At 36.3% G+C, this 17180-nt stretch overlaps 2 protein-coding genes across 3 annotated transcripts; both read right to left on the bottom strand.

Moving 5' to 3' along the window:
- Positions 1-100: 100 nt before the first annotated feature.
- LOC149002767 (alpha-1,3-arabinosyltransferase XAT3-like) lies at positions 101-8099 on the bottom strand. The gene is made up of 3 exons (XM_089138771.1): positions 8086-8099; positions 2221-2369; positions 101-1471 (listed from the first exon to the last, which is right to left on the bottom strand). The coding sequence occupies exons 1-3, from the start codon at positions 8097-8099 to the stop codon at positions 243-245; spliced, it is 1392 nt and encodes a 463-aa protein (XP_088994897.1). The 3' UTR covers positions 101-242.
- A 4508-nt stretch (positions 8100-12607) lies between these two features.
- On the bottom strand, positions 12608-15095 carry LOC149002766 (xylan glycosyltransferase MUCI21-like). 2 transcript variants are annotated; one of them, XM_089137904.1, is made up of 3 exons: positions 14687-15095; positions 14423-14566; positions 12612-14073 (listed from the first exon to the last, which is right to left on the bottom strand). In XM_089137904.1, exons 1-3 carry the CDS (start codon positions 14865-14867, stop codon positions 12806-12808), a joined length of 1593 nt encoding a protein of 530 aa, XP_088994030.1. In that variant the 5' UTR covers positions 14868-15095; the 3' UTR covers positions 12612-12805. The 2 variants fall into 2 exon arrangements, with proteins under 2 accessions (XP_088994029.1, XP_088994030.1); XM_089137903.1 differs by having other exon boundaries at positions 12608-14073; positions 14423-15095.
- Positions 15096-17180: the final 2085 nt, after the last annotated feature.

Here is a 17180-nt window from a genome sequence, read left to right as displayed (position 1 = left end):
GTGGGACCCATAATGAAGCTCCCTATTTTCATGATAAAAAAATTTTTGAGAAAACACATTGTACTCTTCGTCAAGGGAGGTGTCGGCTTCCTTTCTGCCCTTTTTGCTCAAATTATATTATAATAATATTTAATTTTATTTTTCTTAAAATTCTCTTGACATAATATGAAAGCGATGTACACTTCTATATACAGATTCTTTTCCCATTGTTTGAAAAAGAATTAAAATACAAAATTGGATGATTAGTGCTCAAGTAAATCAAGCGCTTGTACAAGGGTGTCTTCCAATTTGGAGAGATCAGGTTTGAGATCTTGGCCGTCAATATAAATGGGCTTACCAACTGTGAAGCCCTTTTGAAATATTGAATCTGGATCAGTGATAACCGGGTGATCTGGACCGTACACATCAATGAGCGAGCTCTCTTCTGGGCTGACTTGGTGCTCTAGATAATGGACCCCCATTTCCCCAGCTGGGATCCCAAAATAATGGGTCGAAGCCCATTGGAGGCCCAGAGGAACGATCTGCACCATCACCGCACCTTCTGGCAGGAACACACCGTTGGTGAGTCCTGCTCCATGCGCACCTACCAGAACATCGCATCTGTTCACCACACGAGAGATCCTATCTAGATTCGCCGTCAGCTCAGGGTTCGCCACCACCACTCGAAACCCTAAATCAGAAGCTAACTTCACTATCTCACGTTCGTTCAAGAATCTGCGAGAGTGACTTCTTGAGAGAAGAACAAGAACTGGCTTTTGGTTCTTCTTTGGAGTATCAGTATTATTTCTCTTCTTGTTCAGCTGGGCAACGTTCTTGATTTTCAGGTGGAATACTTCTCTGAGAAATTTTCTGAAGTCCAACATCGAACACTTGACGGGCAAATCGCTGTTCTTGCAAGCAAGGTTGTCGTTTTGGAAGTGTAAGCCAGTGACGATTCCAGGGAAGCAATGGGTTCTGGTGTCTTCTGAAGCATTGATGATTTCGTAGTCGGAGAGATGATAGAGAATTCGCCGGAACTTGTTAACCCAGTTGTGATTGTAATCGGTGATGACGAATTGGAGCCGAGAACGGAAGTGATGGGTGGTGAGGAAGATCGGGAGTATCATCTCGTTGAGTTCATGGAATGTGTTTCCGATGAGACCGGTGGAGAAGACGAGGGCAGGGACGTCGTGGGTGACGTCGCAGGCAGGTTGAGTATGTGGCGGCGGCGTACGAATTGTAATCTCTTTGACATGCAGACGAGCTTGTTCATCGTTTTTCTTCACGTATGGTCTCACCATGCGTGGCATCTGTTGCTGCTGCTGTTGGAGTTGCAGGCTTTCATTGGATATGGATGACAACGATGAGAGATACACGGTCAAGGCGCCCATATCTGAATTCATCCACACGCGTTGGTTTGAAACACAAACATCATTTTCTGGGTCAGATTTACATGAAAACCCAGTTGTCTCTAGCTCCGTCCGATCTTTCCCTGTTTGAAATTCATCTAAATTTCTCAGTTTCCGAAGTGTAATGGAATCTACAATTATAAATTTGTAATTTTAATATTATAAATAAATTTTAAATAATTTTCATTTGGACCCTTGGAGATTTATTCAAGTCATTTTCAGGAGTTTGAATCACAGATGAGGATCTTTGTTACATTTTTAGTGTAAATAAAACGACATGTTGCATTTGCTTTCCAGTGATATGTCACAAAAAAAAACAAAAAATTCAATTAAGGAGATACCGTGGTTTTTATGACCAAAATAGCTTTGCATCTTTTTTTTTTCTTTTTTTCTAACTAACCCAAATCTTGAATAGATGTATGAAATACCAATAATTAGTATTGGAGTAAGTTTTTAACTGAATAAGTTATCAGATGAAGAAAGGAAATCAAGAAAGTTGTAAGAGTTTGTTAGCTATGACCGAAATGCAAAATATCATTTTATTTGGACTAAAACCATAGTGAAATGAAAATTACCATATAATTTTCCCCCTTCTTCCAATGATTTTTTCTTAAAATGTGTTGTGATTTGCTTTTTCTCAATCATTTTTTAAAGCATTACCAGCCAAAAATGCATGTGGACCGACGGGATGACTGCTCAGCCACCTTTCTTTTTTCCTTTTGTAATGACAAAGCTTGATTAAAAGATAGGTTAACAGTCAAATGGATAAAGGTCTTCTCACGTATCAATGGGAGATGAAATGAAGGAGATAAATTGAGATAAGGAAAATAACCTTGTAATAGACTTCCGAGCAGAGATGGTAGTGAATCATTTACTTCACTGTCGCGGCCATGGTTGATACTTTCATTGCTTGCTACAACTGGAGCATGAGCAGGAGCACAGGAGTAGGAGCAGCAGCAACAGCAATATTTACAGCATGAGCTTCACCTCCATCAAGACAATTACACTTACTTGGGAGTTGCTTCCCTTCACAACCAAACAATAAAAATTCTTTAGTTACTCAATGAGAACTGGTTCCCAAAGCACCAATTCAGAAATCAACTGACATGGATTGAGAAAAGAAGACATGAATCAAGAAATAAAAAATAGGAAGCAAGTTGAATGAATTACAGAAATTGAGTGGGTAGAATGATAGAGTGTATATAACAGGCACTAGAAGAAAACATATCGTTGTTGTAGCAGCCACCCCCACTCTTGTTGGTTCTGCTGCCTTCCCCATGAACTTGATAAGAGGAGAAGAAGAAGATCGAAAGAAGAAACACAATAGCTCCAAGGAAAAGTGATGTCTAAGTTACTTATAATCCCTCAATACTGATTAAGCCTCTTTGGCTCTTTCTCTCTCTGGTTGTTGCAGAGTCTGCTTTCTCTTAATTGGTCTCAGTTTTCCTTGCTTACATGTGCAAAACATGTCTTCTTTCAAGTTTTCTCTTCTAAAACATTGACAGAGAAATATTATTGTCAAATTTGTGAGCTGTGAGTGAGGACGAAGCTTCCCAAGAGATGCTGTCAACTACAAATGCTACATGAAAGAATTAATTGACCTGAAAATCATTTGGTATTAAAAATTAGAAATGAAAAATTACAAGCAGAGAAATAACATCTGAAAATTCAATATATATATATATTAACTCTAGACACAACCACAGGACTGTGGATTCTCTTCTCCAACTGGCTTGAAAATGAAAGCGCCACCTACCAGAGGCGTCAAAATTCATCTCCCTTACCATCATCATTGACAAGACTTCTAGTAATACTGAATTGAATATGAATTTTGATAATTGATATCTTAATATTATTAATAGAACACATGATTTGTATCTAACCTCAAATTCTATTTTTGATAAATTAGAAAATTTTTCATTGAGATAAATGATTGAATTTGAAAGAAAAAAATACCCAAAGAATTCAAAGAGTAGAATATGACAGGCACTGTCTTACTTTCCATGCCAAAGATATGATCATTTAGTGGAAGCATATAAGCCGCCAATGGAGGTGTGGCAGATGAAGCCCTAATTCTATCCTCTTTGATGTTTGACATTTTGTTTGATTTGGGGTTAAATTACACATTGGGCCATGGGTCTTCATGTTTCATTAAAATTCATGTTCTGGATATCTCAACTTGCATCATCCATTTTATTTTTGTGATAAATTCTTTTTCATATTCTTATTTCACCATTTCTTGAAGACATTTCACATACATAATACATTAGTTTTTACTCTACAAAGTATTTCTTTTATATGATATTGCATGTAACACCATGCAATTTCAATTAAACTCAAAGGATGAAGATGGTAACTAGATAGCCTATGTACATCAACCATAATATGGCTATAAGTTTCGCTACTGGTGCACCCATCCATCTCGACTGATATTGATAAAAATATAATGTTATAAAGCAATAGAGAATAGACTCCTTTACAAAGCCAAAATTTGCAATCCATATTCTTGATATGACTGCAAAGTAACCTTATCTCATTCATGAATTTCAAGTAACTTTCGAGGAGACAAAATCTTCTTTCTTAAAAGTGGAATGGACAAAGTAAAAAAAAAAATCTATATATAATAATAATAATAATAATAATAATAATAACCCATTAAATAAGCCCAATTAAACTTAATTTCTTTATATCACCTTACTTTTATTTTTAAAATAAACCCTTAAGTAGATGCCAAGCTGAATTCACCATTTTTTTCGTCAAGAAGCTACAGTTAACCTTATTGGCATATTTCATCCAATCTAAACTAAAATGTCCAGTGTGAAATTCTCAGATACAATTGACCCTTAAAACAAGCAACGATCTTGAAGGAAGAGACAGGCTGGAGAGTGATAAACCAACCAATGATTTCCACTAGAATACTCTTCTTCAAATAAATGATATGGTCCAACCTCCATGGTTAGGAGTCTTGGAAGAGATTCTCTCTGTTTCAATGAATTCTTGCTATGAATTATTATGTATTGTGTGAAATTTGTCATATTAAAGGACCTGTCTTTTCAATTCATATCGTAAGAAACAGTATGGTATTATAAATTTGATTAAATATCCAGATACGATCAATAATATAAATTGACATGTGTTTTATTTTTTCTATATTAGATTTGGTTGCATTGGGTCGTTGGAGTTGTTGCTAAGATTCCTATGTCCATTATTTCTTACAAAAATAAGATAATGTTTAACATCAAATAAAACTATATGATTAAGTTACTAATCAGCAGGATTTTTCCATTCTTCCTGTTTTTTTTTTTATTTTTAATCTTCTTTCTAATAATATTCCTTTTTAGTTATAGAGTTGGCTCCATTAATTGGAAATATAAATAAAATAATGAAATTGTCTTACTATTTTTCGTTTCATGATGGGTCTTGACTATTCATGTAGGTCTATATTGATTGCATAATATGACAGAGTAATAATAGAATCGAATTAGAATAATTCAACTTCCATCTAAGACAATAAATAACACTCAACAATCTGCTGATGTTAGTGGTCTGCTTATGTATAAATTACATGTTAAATAAACTACTTCTTTGATTAAACCTATTTAACTATAAATTAGGATACTAAACAAATTGATCAAACTTCTTAGAATCAAGTATCATACCTACAATTAAAAAGAAAAATCTCTCGAATGGATTTCTTTTTTCCATTTGTGAATTATTTTATTTATTAATAGAATCATTTGTGTGTTATGGGTTCAATAAATAAATAGGTTTTTCTTGTTTCATTGAAACAGTGAAGTAAAAGCCTAAAATCTATTTCTGGAGGCTGTTGAATGGAGGAATTCCTATAGGGTCTATCTTAAGTAAATGGACTTCAATTGATAAAACATGCAGTTTTTATAAAAATCATAGAGAATCTATAACTTTTATGTTCTTTGGCTCCTCTTGGCTTAATCATTTGTGGTTGAGGACGGACAAACTTACAGTGCATTTTTTGATTGATTGGTGCATTCATATTTTTAATGAAACCCCAACAGAGTCTAAAAACCTCACAAAATAATCAACCCTAAAGTCTTATCTGGATTTTTAATATTATCATGATAACTTGCTATTTGGTATGGAATACCAAAAATGAGGTTCATTTCAAACAAAACTTATCTGCTAAGCTCGAAGCCTCAAACTTATCACAAGATGAGTATTCAGACTGTAGACCAAGCAATTAAAGCCTATGTTTTTTGTGTGAGTTTTGGTCATTCATAAAGTTTTTCTTTTCCAATTGAAAAAAAGAAATCAAAACGGTGAAGGGAGTGTGAAACTGTGTTCTTTAATCTAATTAATATATAAAAATATAGATAGTGAAAACTTTCGGGATAATGAAAGTGTCTTTTATATAATTTAGTGAAAGTTACAGCTCATGCATGGTGAAAGAAATTCCAGTGCATATGAATAGATATGATTTGACTTCACCAGAATAAAGATTGATATGTTTTGATACCATTGAATTAAAAAAGTATTAAACGTTATCTCCTACAACATGTTTTTTCTTCCTTGCACTTGCACAGCAACTCCTCCTAATAAGGTGATGCAAGGAATGAATGCTATTTATCGTTTGCTACCTGAGATTGAATAGGAGAAATCAAACTAGAGGTTGGAGTGTTTGTAATCTCATCCAGTTTGAATTGTTAAGATCTGCTAAGGGATCGATTGGGTTCTCTACTTCCTTCATTGGTTGGTGCCTTGACTTAATCTAATGAACATAAATGTACAGTTAAAGACAAGTTAAAGATTGAACACCTAAATGTCTACCTTCAAAAGATTGAACACCTAAATGTACAGTTAAAGACAAGTTTAGCATCTGATTCTCTATGGCGTTCTGAAAGTGAGGACTCTATGAAATTTATAATTTAATCGAACCTGTGGGTTTCAAATCTGAGAATCTGTGTAGCTAGATGTGTCAATCGAAGGCAAATCCTTAGGGACCACAAAGTCCAACAATTCAATTCCTTAGTCCCACCTCTAATGGATCCATCTGCCAAGTTCCTTTCTGAGGCTTTGCGTGTGATGTTATCTGTTTGAAGCTTTGGTGGTTTATGGGTCCTTGCTAGCTTTTTTTGGAGGCTTGTCCTGTGGGGATGCAAAAGCAAATATGGGTATCATCACTAAACTACCCAAAACAGTGCTTTAATTGGACCATGGTCCCCCCCACAACCCCATATCTCTATCTATTTTGGTGAACAACTCAATCTCTCTATCTCTCTCTATTTTGGTGAACGACTCAAATGATTCAATTTTCAAAATCTGTGATGGAAGCAGAGGGCTGGGTACAAAAACAACTAGTTTTAGCATGACTGAGGGAAACTACCGAAATCTAAGACTAGACATGCTTCCAGAAATAAAGAGCAAAATTGGGACTAACTATAAGGGCCAAGTTAGTCCACTAGGTTTAGGGATAAGTTGTAAAAGATCATCACAGTTTGTCCAAACTTCCAAAACTTGAATGCTTGCTTCGATACTTCTTCCATCCATTTACTAGTTCGTCGAAAACCGCTTCTAGTAGCTGTCTTCCACTTCCATCAATGTTCGTTGTCAAACTTGTGGATCAGAATAGAATTTATATATACTTTAAATTCTCTTATGAGGTCATACTGAGAAATTTGGAATTTTTTGCCTTGGGTTTCTGGTGAAAGTTCTTGTAATGTTGTTATGGCAGTTGGTTAAGAGGTCTTTATTCTTTCTTTCTTCTACGTTGAAGAAAGTTTTTCTTATTCGCCCATGGACGTAGTTAACCACATTAGTACATGAACCATATTGTCAAATCTCTGTGTTGTTTTCATTTTGAATCTGTTTCAATTTGTAATTTCATGGTGTTTATTCTAACCGGTGCAGAGATTAACACTCTTGGATTAATTAAAACAACACATGCATGACGATATTGTCATCCTAGAACACAACATATCAGAATCAATCGATCAGACGAATTTAACATGGGATATCACCAAATCCAATGTGTGCATGCGATAAGTCATTGATCAAATGGATTAAACAAAACAAAACACACACACACTCTCTACTACTATTACTCCTAATGGACCAGATATGAAAATATAAAACCAGAAATAACTCACTGGTGTGGAGAGCTTGCCTTCGATCGGATAAAGATTAGTACAAGAGTTGCAGAAAACAACTGGGAAAACCAGTGACGAACTTCCTCTGAAGTGAAACTCCCAAAACAAGTCTTCTCACATTGAATTCCACAGTGAAGTTTAGATAAAAACAACTCCTAAGTCCAACTTTTCAACAGGAGAACCGGGAGCGCTTTTGCTTCATGAGAATCCTTAATGCAGGGTACCCAAGCTTCCCAAAACGAAAAGAATTCTCTCCCCCTTGTCGTCCGTTTCAAGAAACGTATATCAAGAAATATTTTTTCACAGGAGAAAGAATCCTCCTTTTATAGTTGTATTCTCTGGCTCAACGTTATATCTTATTAGGACATTTAGACTTTCATTGAATATGGAAAAATAGGTCTCGGGCTTTCCAAATCAGCAGTCTACCTAGAGTCCTAGATTCGTAATCTAAAAAGAATGTCCAAATTAATCAAGGTGCAGTGGATTTCACTCACAAAAACATAGTGAATTCCAAAACCATGAGGGGTTTATCTATAAGTTCATTTAATTACCAAAATAACAGCTTAATTACTCACCTGCTTAAAATCATTTAAGATCTCAACCTCTCTCTTCTCAAACGGGAAAGGAATCTGGGATTCTCACCCGAAACTAAATATATTACCAAAAATAATAATAATTATAATAATAAAAAAAGGAAAAACAGAAGAGGGAAATGAATTTTCCTACCTTTCCAAAATCATGTGTGAATGCAAAATGCCCAATAACGAGCATTTTGTTATTGCTGCTTAGAGGGTGTTTGATTACATGATCATGAGTTTGATTCTTAATAATCGTTTGATTAACTTTGTTAAATAGTTATTTCGATTTTATGGTTAATTTGAGGTTAAATTAATGAAACCCCACATAGGGGTGTAAACGGACCAGATTCGGATAGGATAGTGGTAATACCATATTTGTATCCTATTATATTCGGACAAATTCGGATAATATCCTATCAGTTTTCGGACGAATTCAATCGGATTCGGATGATAATTGGATTGTTATTTTCTCAAGTAGATTTTTCTAAATGGGCATAGATACATCTAAATGGGCATAGATACAGATTGAATATAAGTTTTTGACTACCTGTTTACGTCTTTATCATTTTATTTGTGAGGACTAGGTTTGAAATTTAAGAATTTAGCAATTATGACAGCTATTTTAGTGGAAAATCTAGAAAAATAATCACATCACAAGTAAAAAATTAAAAAAAAATCTAAATATGTAACTTAATCGGATAATTTTATTGAATGGATAATAATCAATAAGAAAGGGGTATATCATATTTGTAATCTATTAATAATTTGACGGATCCGGATACCCCTAAACGAATGCGGATGCGAATTCGGAAGTGAATTTTAGTTATCCATTTACACCCTACCCCAAACCGACCTTAAGTATAAAAATTATGGGAGTAAATTTGGCCATGGCAAGCGTAACTCACCCTAAGCCGGAACAGGTTCGGGTTGGTTTTTCACCACTATGCTTGGGTTAAGGTTGATGAGTGCAAAACTTGGGCCAGAGTTGGCTATGTTAGAGGTGATCCCTTGGTCCAACTCCTACCCGACCTTGATTTTAAGCCTAACCTATTTATGATTTATGGAGAATGAGGTGGCAAATGTATCTACTTGAGGACATTAATAGTACTATGTATGAGTTCTTTTGTTGATTTTACCCTTGATTTTGGGCCAAACTGGATCCTGATTGAACGGAGCCAGACCGGGGGTGGGGGGTGGTCGACCCTAGGAAGATGACTAGACCTAGACCTTGCCCAAGGATGTGTTCTCAGGAAGGACATCAAGCGACACATGGAAATTGTCAACAATGCCCCCCCTAGCCGATGGAGGACCAGAGGGGGGGGGGGGGGGGGGGGGGGCCCGGCGGGGGGGGGGCCCCGGGGGGGGGGGGCCCCGGCCCCCCCCCCCCCGCCCCCCCCCCCCCCCCCCCCTTAAAGAAATAAAATAACTTAAATTTAAATGTAAAAAACAAGAAAACCCCAAATATCTATTTGTTTTCCTTAATTGTTTGCTTTGGACATATGCAAGACAGACAAGCTTGTCAAAGTCTTAGACTATGGGCTTAGTAAATATTTAGCAAGTGTATTATCATTTGAAATCCTTTTTATGTTTTATTTTGATCCATTTTTACAAGTGCAGTCAAGAAGGGGGGGAAAATAAGCAAAGACAACCCATTAAAATTCATCAAAATGCTAGCTTTCTTTTGTATAATAGTTCTATAAGTTTTATTTCTTTGTAAAAAAAGGTTTTGTGGGAACCCAACACAAAAGACTTGGAGATAACTTAATATTTATATGTGTTCACATACTCTTGATAAATTTCGATATCAACAAGGTTTAAAAACACACCGTTAGTAAACCCGATCCCAAACCGTTAGTAAACCCAATTCTAAACCCCCCCCCGTGCCGCGAGCCCAAACATCCTCTTGCGCCCGACCGGCATTTTCTTAATGGGCCGTGTTTGGGTCAGTGTTTTTCAGCACCAAAGCATTAGGCCCGGCCCCAACCGCTCCACCCGAACCATTGACACCCCTAATGTATGCAGCCCGGTACAAATTAGAAGATACGTTGACTTTACCCGATCGGGGCCCCCCCCCAATGCTAGTGTCAGGAGTATCGGCCCGTCCACACAATGGCTCAAAATGCTATATCCCTACTAACCATGTGTCGACTCTAGAGGAGATTTAGGACACGCTGGAACATCCAAGTGCCACAAAGACTCAAGTTCCAAAATAAATACCCCTCACCTATCATTGGATCTGGTAATGTACAACTACTCTCTTATCTCTATTTGAGTGTTCTTACTCATTTACTACAACCCCCATCCTCGGGGCAGTGTTATTTTAAAGTCTGATTTGACCTTTTGAGGTGGTTGACCAACCTTAGAGTCGGCTCGCTCTCACTCTTCTTCTTGTGTGAACAAGTTATAGAATCGGCTTGTAGGATCAACCACGGTTTACTCGAGGGGTTAGACTCGGGCGTAACATTCGAAGGGGTTAGATTCAAGCATAATAAGTGTGTTACTCCTTTTAAGGGATATTTTAGCCATTATGTTGATGGGTTGAATTTAATCGTTTTGGTTGGTCACCATTTGAATGTTACATTTCATTTGAAGATTTCCCAAATCGAGTTTCTAAAAGAGTGCATTTTCATTATTCTTTTGAATACAAGGTTAATATAATAGGGCCAATCAGGCAGACCCGGCCTGGCCCAATCTAATTAAGGTCGATTAGGGTGAGCCGCTATGAACCATGCTGAATTTTAAACGGTGCAGTACGACATGATTTTAGACGGCGCAGTTTGGTATGATTAAATGGTTTCAGTACACAATTGACACCCTTACTTCCATATAGATTGGATGATCACCATAGAGTCAGACTAAACCTCCACCTTGGTAAATCCCAAGTTAAAGCCTTTCTCCTTTTCCATACCCCACTTGATCGCAAAAAGCTCCATTTGGTTGATATTGCAAACCAATTTTTAGATAATCTAACCGATTAAATCTTTTTTAAAATAGAAAATTCCTGATCAAGATAATCAAACAATTAATTTTTAATCAACTACAAACCTACCGGAATCACTGCAAACATTGATGGAGTTAAAGTAACAAAACATTGATGGAGTTGAGCTGGAGGTTCAAAACATACAATGTTGGTATTAGTTGTAACTGTGGTTTTCTTCTTCATGTCATCGTATATGTAAACTAGATCTTATTCATTCTTTTAGTAGAACATGCATTTTGTTCTAATTATTTATTTTTTATATGATACATATTTGGGAGAACAAAAAGGTTGCTTGGTCTGGTAAGCTTAATTTATATAACAGATATCTTTTTTCTTTTGGTAGAATTTATATACAATATATACATCAACAGTTTAGATGTGGTTTTCTTCCTACAAGCAGTCTTCACTTAGAATAGCAGCATTTTATCCAAGACATCACCCACCAAAATATCAAAATAACAACTTAAAATGAAGGAAATGTAAAAGATAATTAAAACCAGAAATAACTTACTGGCCTGGTGTGGAGAATAATTGTGTTCTGATAATATTAGTGCAAGACTTGGAGCAAGCAATTAATGAAACTCCCAAACAAGACTTCCCAGATTGAATTCCACAGCAATGCAAGAACAAAAACAACACAGGAACAGCTTTTCATGTCCAGAACTGGGAAGAGGTTACATGAAGAGTGCTTTTTCTCCTCAGCCTCATTCTCAAGAAACGCATATATATATAAGTTGTGATTTCTTTGTCAGAGAAAAAGATTTGAGAGAATTCTCCTTTTGGGGTTATGCAGCTCGTCTTAAGAATCAATCACAACCGTGATTAGCTTTCTTTTCTCAAACTCATTTACTGAACAACAGCTCACACTTGCCTTCTTAAAATCATGAAGGAATAAGAATCTCTCTCTTTCTCTTCAGACGTGAAAGAGAAGGAATTCCTCACCCTACCTTTCCAAAATCAAGTGTGAATGCAATTAATGGTCAGCATTAACCCCCCATTTTATTACTTTCTGCTGTTTAAGAAATTCATTGGGCCACCTCCTGATTCCGGTTCAAGTTCATACCAGACCGGTCCAATCGATCACATGCGAGAGTTGACTCGGGTTACATTTTTTTGGTAAAAAATTGGATTGTGTGGTTTTCATCATCTATGGACCATTTTTTTTCCCTCTTGATCCCTTGTTGTGGCTTTGATACCTGTTGTTGATTGACTCAACCGAAAAAGAAAATGAATTAATAATAATTTTCAGAAGATTTTCATGCATTGTTAGAGCTAATGATACTTAATTATAATAAATCACATTATGGAAACATCACTCTCATAAGATTAAAAAAAAAAGAAAATTTGAGGGGGGGGGGGGAGTAATCCTGTCATGAGATTAATGAATGTATAAGATAAGGAAATTGCTTAAATACGGAGGACTATCATGCAAAATTTCAGATTCGACGATCCGAAATTTCGGTCGAGAAGTTGATCTCAACCTTTGAATATTAATAATCAAGAACAAAAATTTTGATTTGATGGTCAAAAATGTTTGACTTGACATTCCTGTGCATTATTTAAAGCACAGGACTGAAGCAAAATCAGATAAAATGCTAAAAGATTGAGAATTTGGATAAGAGACGGAAGTGTAATGAAAGGGATGCACACCTATACATTTTCATTGGGGTCACTTTCTAATAATGTACACAAGAAGTCAAAAAGAAAAATGAAGAAAAAAACAAAATTGGAAATTAATTAACGGTCAAGAAGTTGAAGAGCTCGGATAAGAGTGTCTTCGAATCTGAAGAGATCAGGTCTGAGATCTTGACCGTCGATGTAAATAGCCTTGCCAAGGGGGAAACCCTTTTGGAATATGGAATTGGGGTCGGTGATGATGGGGTGATCGGGACCGTACATTTGGAATAGTGAGCTTTCCTCTGGACTGATTTGGTATTCCAGATAATGTAAGCCCATCTCCACCGCTGGGATCCCGAAATAGTGGGTGGAGGCCCATTGCAAGCCCAAAGGTACCATCTGAATCATCACCGCACCAGCTGGCAAAAACACCCCATTGGTGAGTCCTGCTCCATGTGACCCCACCAAAACATCGCACCTGTTCACCACACGTGAGATCCTATCTAGATCCGACGTCAGCTCAGCCTTCGCCACCACCACCCGAAACCCTAATTCAGATGCCACCTTCACCATCCCAGCTTCGTTCAAAAACTTACGAGAGTGTTGTCGTGAGAGCAGAACAAGAACTGGTTTTCGCAGCTTTTTCTGGGCAATGCTATTATTAATAATTCTCTTCTTGTTCAACTGGTCAACGTTCTTGATTTTGAGATGGAATGCTTCTCTGAGAAACTCTCTGAATTCCAACATCGAACAGTTGACTGGCAAATCGCTGTTCTTGCAAGCAAGGTTGTCGTTTTGGAAGTGTAGGCCAGTGACGATTCCAGGGAAGCAATGGATTCTGGTGTCTTCTGAAGCGTTGATGATTTCATAGTCGGAGAGATGAGAGAGAAATCGCCGGAACTTGTTAACCCAGATGTGATTGTAATCGGTGATGACGAATTGGAGCCGAGAGCGGAAGTGATGGGTGGTGAGGAAGAGTGGGATTACGATCTCGTTCAGTTCATGGAACGCGTTTCCGATGAGACCGGTGGAGAAGACGACGGCGGGGACGTCGTGGGTGACGTCGCAGGCAGGTTGGGCTGTTGATTTGGTGGTGGAATTATACTCCGGCGGCGTACGAATGGTAATCTCATTGACATGTAAACGAGCTTGCTCATCGTTTCTCTTCACGTATGGCCTCACCATGCGTGGCATCTGCTGTTGCTGCTGTTCCTGCTGCAATTGTCGCATTTGCAAGCTCTGGTTCTCATCGAATGACGAGCTCAAGTACACGTTTAAGGTACCATTGTCTGTTTTCATCCAGACATTTTGGCTTGAAACACAAACATCATTCTCTGGATCTGATTTACACGCAAATCCATTTGTCTCTAGCTCCCTTCGATCCTCACCTGTTTCAAATTTAAAATAAATAAATAAATATCCATATTAAAAGTTTTCCTTTGAATTCAGAAATTTGAAATTGGCCGGCCTAAATCTGACTCCTTCCAGTGAACCGTGCTTGATCTGATTAGATGATTCTGTTAAATCTGTTCTAATACACTAGCTTAAGCATCTGACCTCGGGTAGCATTGTCTCTGAATCTGATTTAAGCTTTGGAGATGGTTGACCAATTCTCAAGATCAACATACACTCTTTCTCTTTGTGAATAGGTTACAAAACGGTTCGCTTGAACGAGTCAGATTTGAGCACAATATAAATCAAAATTTTAAATTACAAAGTCATGGGTTTGTGGAAAACCTCGTAATAAACTTGTTAGCAGAAACGTCAGAGAATTATCCTCTTCATGACTGCCACCATCGTCCTTAATGCTTCCTTCGCTTGCTATTAGAGCTGCAGCAACAGCAGGAGCCTCACTCCCACCTCGATTACACCTATTTGGTACTGGATAAAAACAACGTAAAGAGTCAATTAACTGAAAATTGGATTGATAACATAAACCAAAAACCAGAATAGAAAGAGTGAAGAAGAAGAAGAAGAAGAAGAAGAAGATAGTAGAATTACAGAAATCTAGTGGGGAGAGTGATAGAGTGTATAAGAGAGGCACAAGAAGCAAAAATAATGATGTTGCAGCGGTGATCCCCACACCCTTTGGTTCTGCTGCCTTCGCCATTTTCGTTTTCAAGAATTCACCTTTGGAGCTCATAGAAGCTTTGCTTCCAACTTGAAACTGAGAAAACAACATTAGCCCAAGAGAAATGGTGGTAACAGGAAGAAGATGGAGAAGAAGAAGAAGAAATGTTAAAGAGAAATCAGGGCTTCTTGGATATATAATCTCTTAGATACCGAAGACTTCTTTAGCTCGATCTGCTTTGATTCCTTCTGGTCCTCCATGTGCAAAGCAAGTTTTCTGATCTTGTTTTACTAAGAAATTTGACAAAGAAGAAGCTTCGGAAGAGAAAAAGTTGTCAAACATGAGCTGGTTAAGGCTGCATGAAATATTTGACCTAGGGTACACTTAGAACAAGTCCATATCCGATTAATTAATATACATGAGTTGAATATCATGGTTTAATATTGATGATGGAATTGACTAATAGTTTGTTAACTTGTATAAATCGGAATTTTAATATTCAGTTAATTCTCCCTTCCACACACCCTCACACACCAGTTAATTATAAAATAAAACAAACAACACGTTCCTCCCATTCCACGAAAAGAAGAGTTTAAAACAAATCCAATTATTAGTCGATACTTTCAAAGCCATGAAGATTCATGATAACACCAATAAAAGTTAAGCCTTTGGAATCTTTAATTCCAAGGGTAAAGGGTTTAGTTTACTTGGCCAAGATTATTTTTTTTGTTGGATCGTTAGATGTACTCTTGTACTATATTATAGTTTAATTGTTAATTAAATATTTATTTTTAGTAGAATTACTAATCAAATCTTACTTTTTATGAAATGAAGCTGTCAAGATTGTGAGTGTAATATCAATTTTGTCCTTCGTTAAATTAAGAAATCAAAGACAATATTATCATCATTTAGAAAAAAGTTTATAGAATATCAATTTTGTCCTTATATTTTAGTAATTTTTAATTAAATTTAGAAGAGTCTAATCTTGATGAGATGACATAAAAGATAAATACATAATAACAAACCTTAAGATTATTTTAAAAAATATAGTCATGTCATCAAGTAATTAACGAAACTTAGGGATAGTAGGACATAAGTAATTTCAAGCAAAGTTTAAAGATTAATTAACCCTAAATACTTAAGAGGTCATCAATTCAAATTTAACACCTCCTTCCTTGTGCGATTGTGACTTAAGATATAAACTCCTTCCCAAGGATATGTCGGTGTGTAAGTTGACTTAAAACTTATAGCTAAATAGATTATTTCCTAAAGATATAGTCATATATTTATTAGAAAAAAATCATATGCTGTACACATCTCTCTGTTGTGCATATCAATGCATTTTTGTGCCAAATGATTGGTTGAGATTAAAAACTTAATTTTAAAATTTAAAAATCTTCAATAGTCTTGTATTTTTTTTTCTCTGTCAATCATTTGGTATATATGTGCATTGCTTCGCACAACAGAGCTTGTTTTCCATATTTTTTTTAAAAAAAATCGTAATAAGAGAATTTGAATTCAAAACATTACATTTTGAGTTCTATCAAAAAAAAGCAAAAGATGCAACGTAAAACCATGCAACTATAAAAGAATACGAATATGATAATATTCTCAACTATCCAATCAAGATGCTCAACCAAATTATTTATCAATGATCTCCAATTTAGGATAGTTAAGACATATTTGGTGCATACGATTCTCAGGTCATTACAACGTGATTGGTAAATACCGAACCAAAGATACAACGTGCATCATTTGCTCCATTACTTTTTTTCTTTTTTGTGTCTAAGGTTCATTCGGGCCAGATTGTGCGCATATTGATTACATCTTCAGAGGGAGCTTTGTCGTCCACAATGGTTGAACCCATGACCTCCCAACTAATACAATGTGCATCATTTGCTCCATTTAATTTTATTGGTTGTTTATCAATAAAAAAGAAGAAAGAAGAAAAACTCAAATACGTTCACGTGCATCAATTTATTTATTTCAATTGGTCATATGCATCGGTTGCTCTATTTATTTTTGGAGTTCTTTGCGCATCATTCGCTCTATTGCTTTAATAAGCTCCATGTGAACCATGTGCGTCACTTGATCGGTTTAGTTTAAGAATGTATTCATGTAGTTTATCACAGATATTTCGTTTTTTATTAAAAATATTTTAAAAAAAATGATTAATTTATAATTCAAAATGCAACGGTAAAGATATTAATTATGATGGCACCCAAAATCCAATCAATCTCAGATCCATGAAAGTCTCGAGCCCTTCTCACATTCATTTATCAGATCTCTCTGCACGTGGACATGCTTTTAATACCATAGTGTCAATTTCTTATATAAAGAAACCAAGAAGGTCTCGAGTTTGAACATCCATCTTTCAACACCTTCTTGGGAAAAAAATTGTGCATTTCAACCACCTAATTTAGG

Source organism: Hakea prostrata, chromosome 10 (assembly GCF_041222555.1).
Source record: "Hakea prostrata isolate BN-2017 chromosome 10, UWA_Hpros_2, whole genome shotgun sequence".
Taxonomy (NCBI): Eukaryota; Viridiplantae; Streptophyta; class Magnoliopsida; order Proteales; family Proteaceae; genus Hakea; species Hakea prostrata.
The sequence above is the reverse complement of the archived record's forward strand: the minus strand, read 5'-3'. Positions and strand labels throughout refer to the sequence as shown.

Bases quoted from the DNA above. Each gene is read 5' to 3' on its own strand.
- LOC149002767 (XM_089138771.1), bottom strand. The intron at 1,472-2,220 runs GTTATTTTCCTT...AATTTCAAACAG, and splicing joins GCTCGGAAGTCTATTACAAG to GGAAAGATCGGACGGAGCTA.
- LOC149002766 (XM_089137903.1), bottom strand. From the start codon at position 14,867: ATGTTGTTTTCTCAGTTTCAAGTTGGAAGCAAAGCTTCTATGAGCTCC. The intron at 14,074-14,422 runs GTTTTCCACAAA...AATTTGAAACAG, and splicing joins GCTAACAAGTTTATTACGAG to GTGAGGATCGAAGGGAGCTA.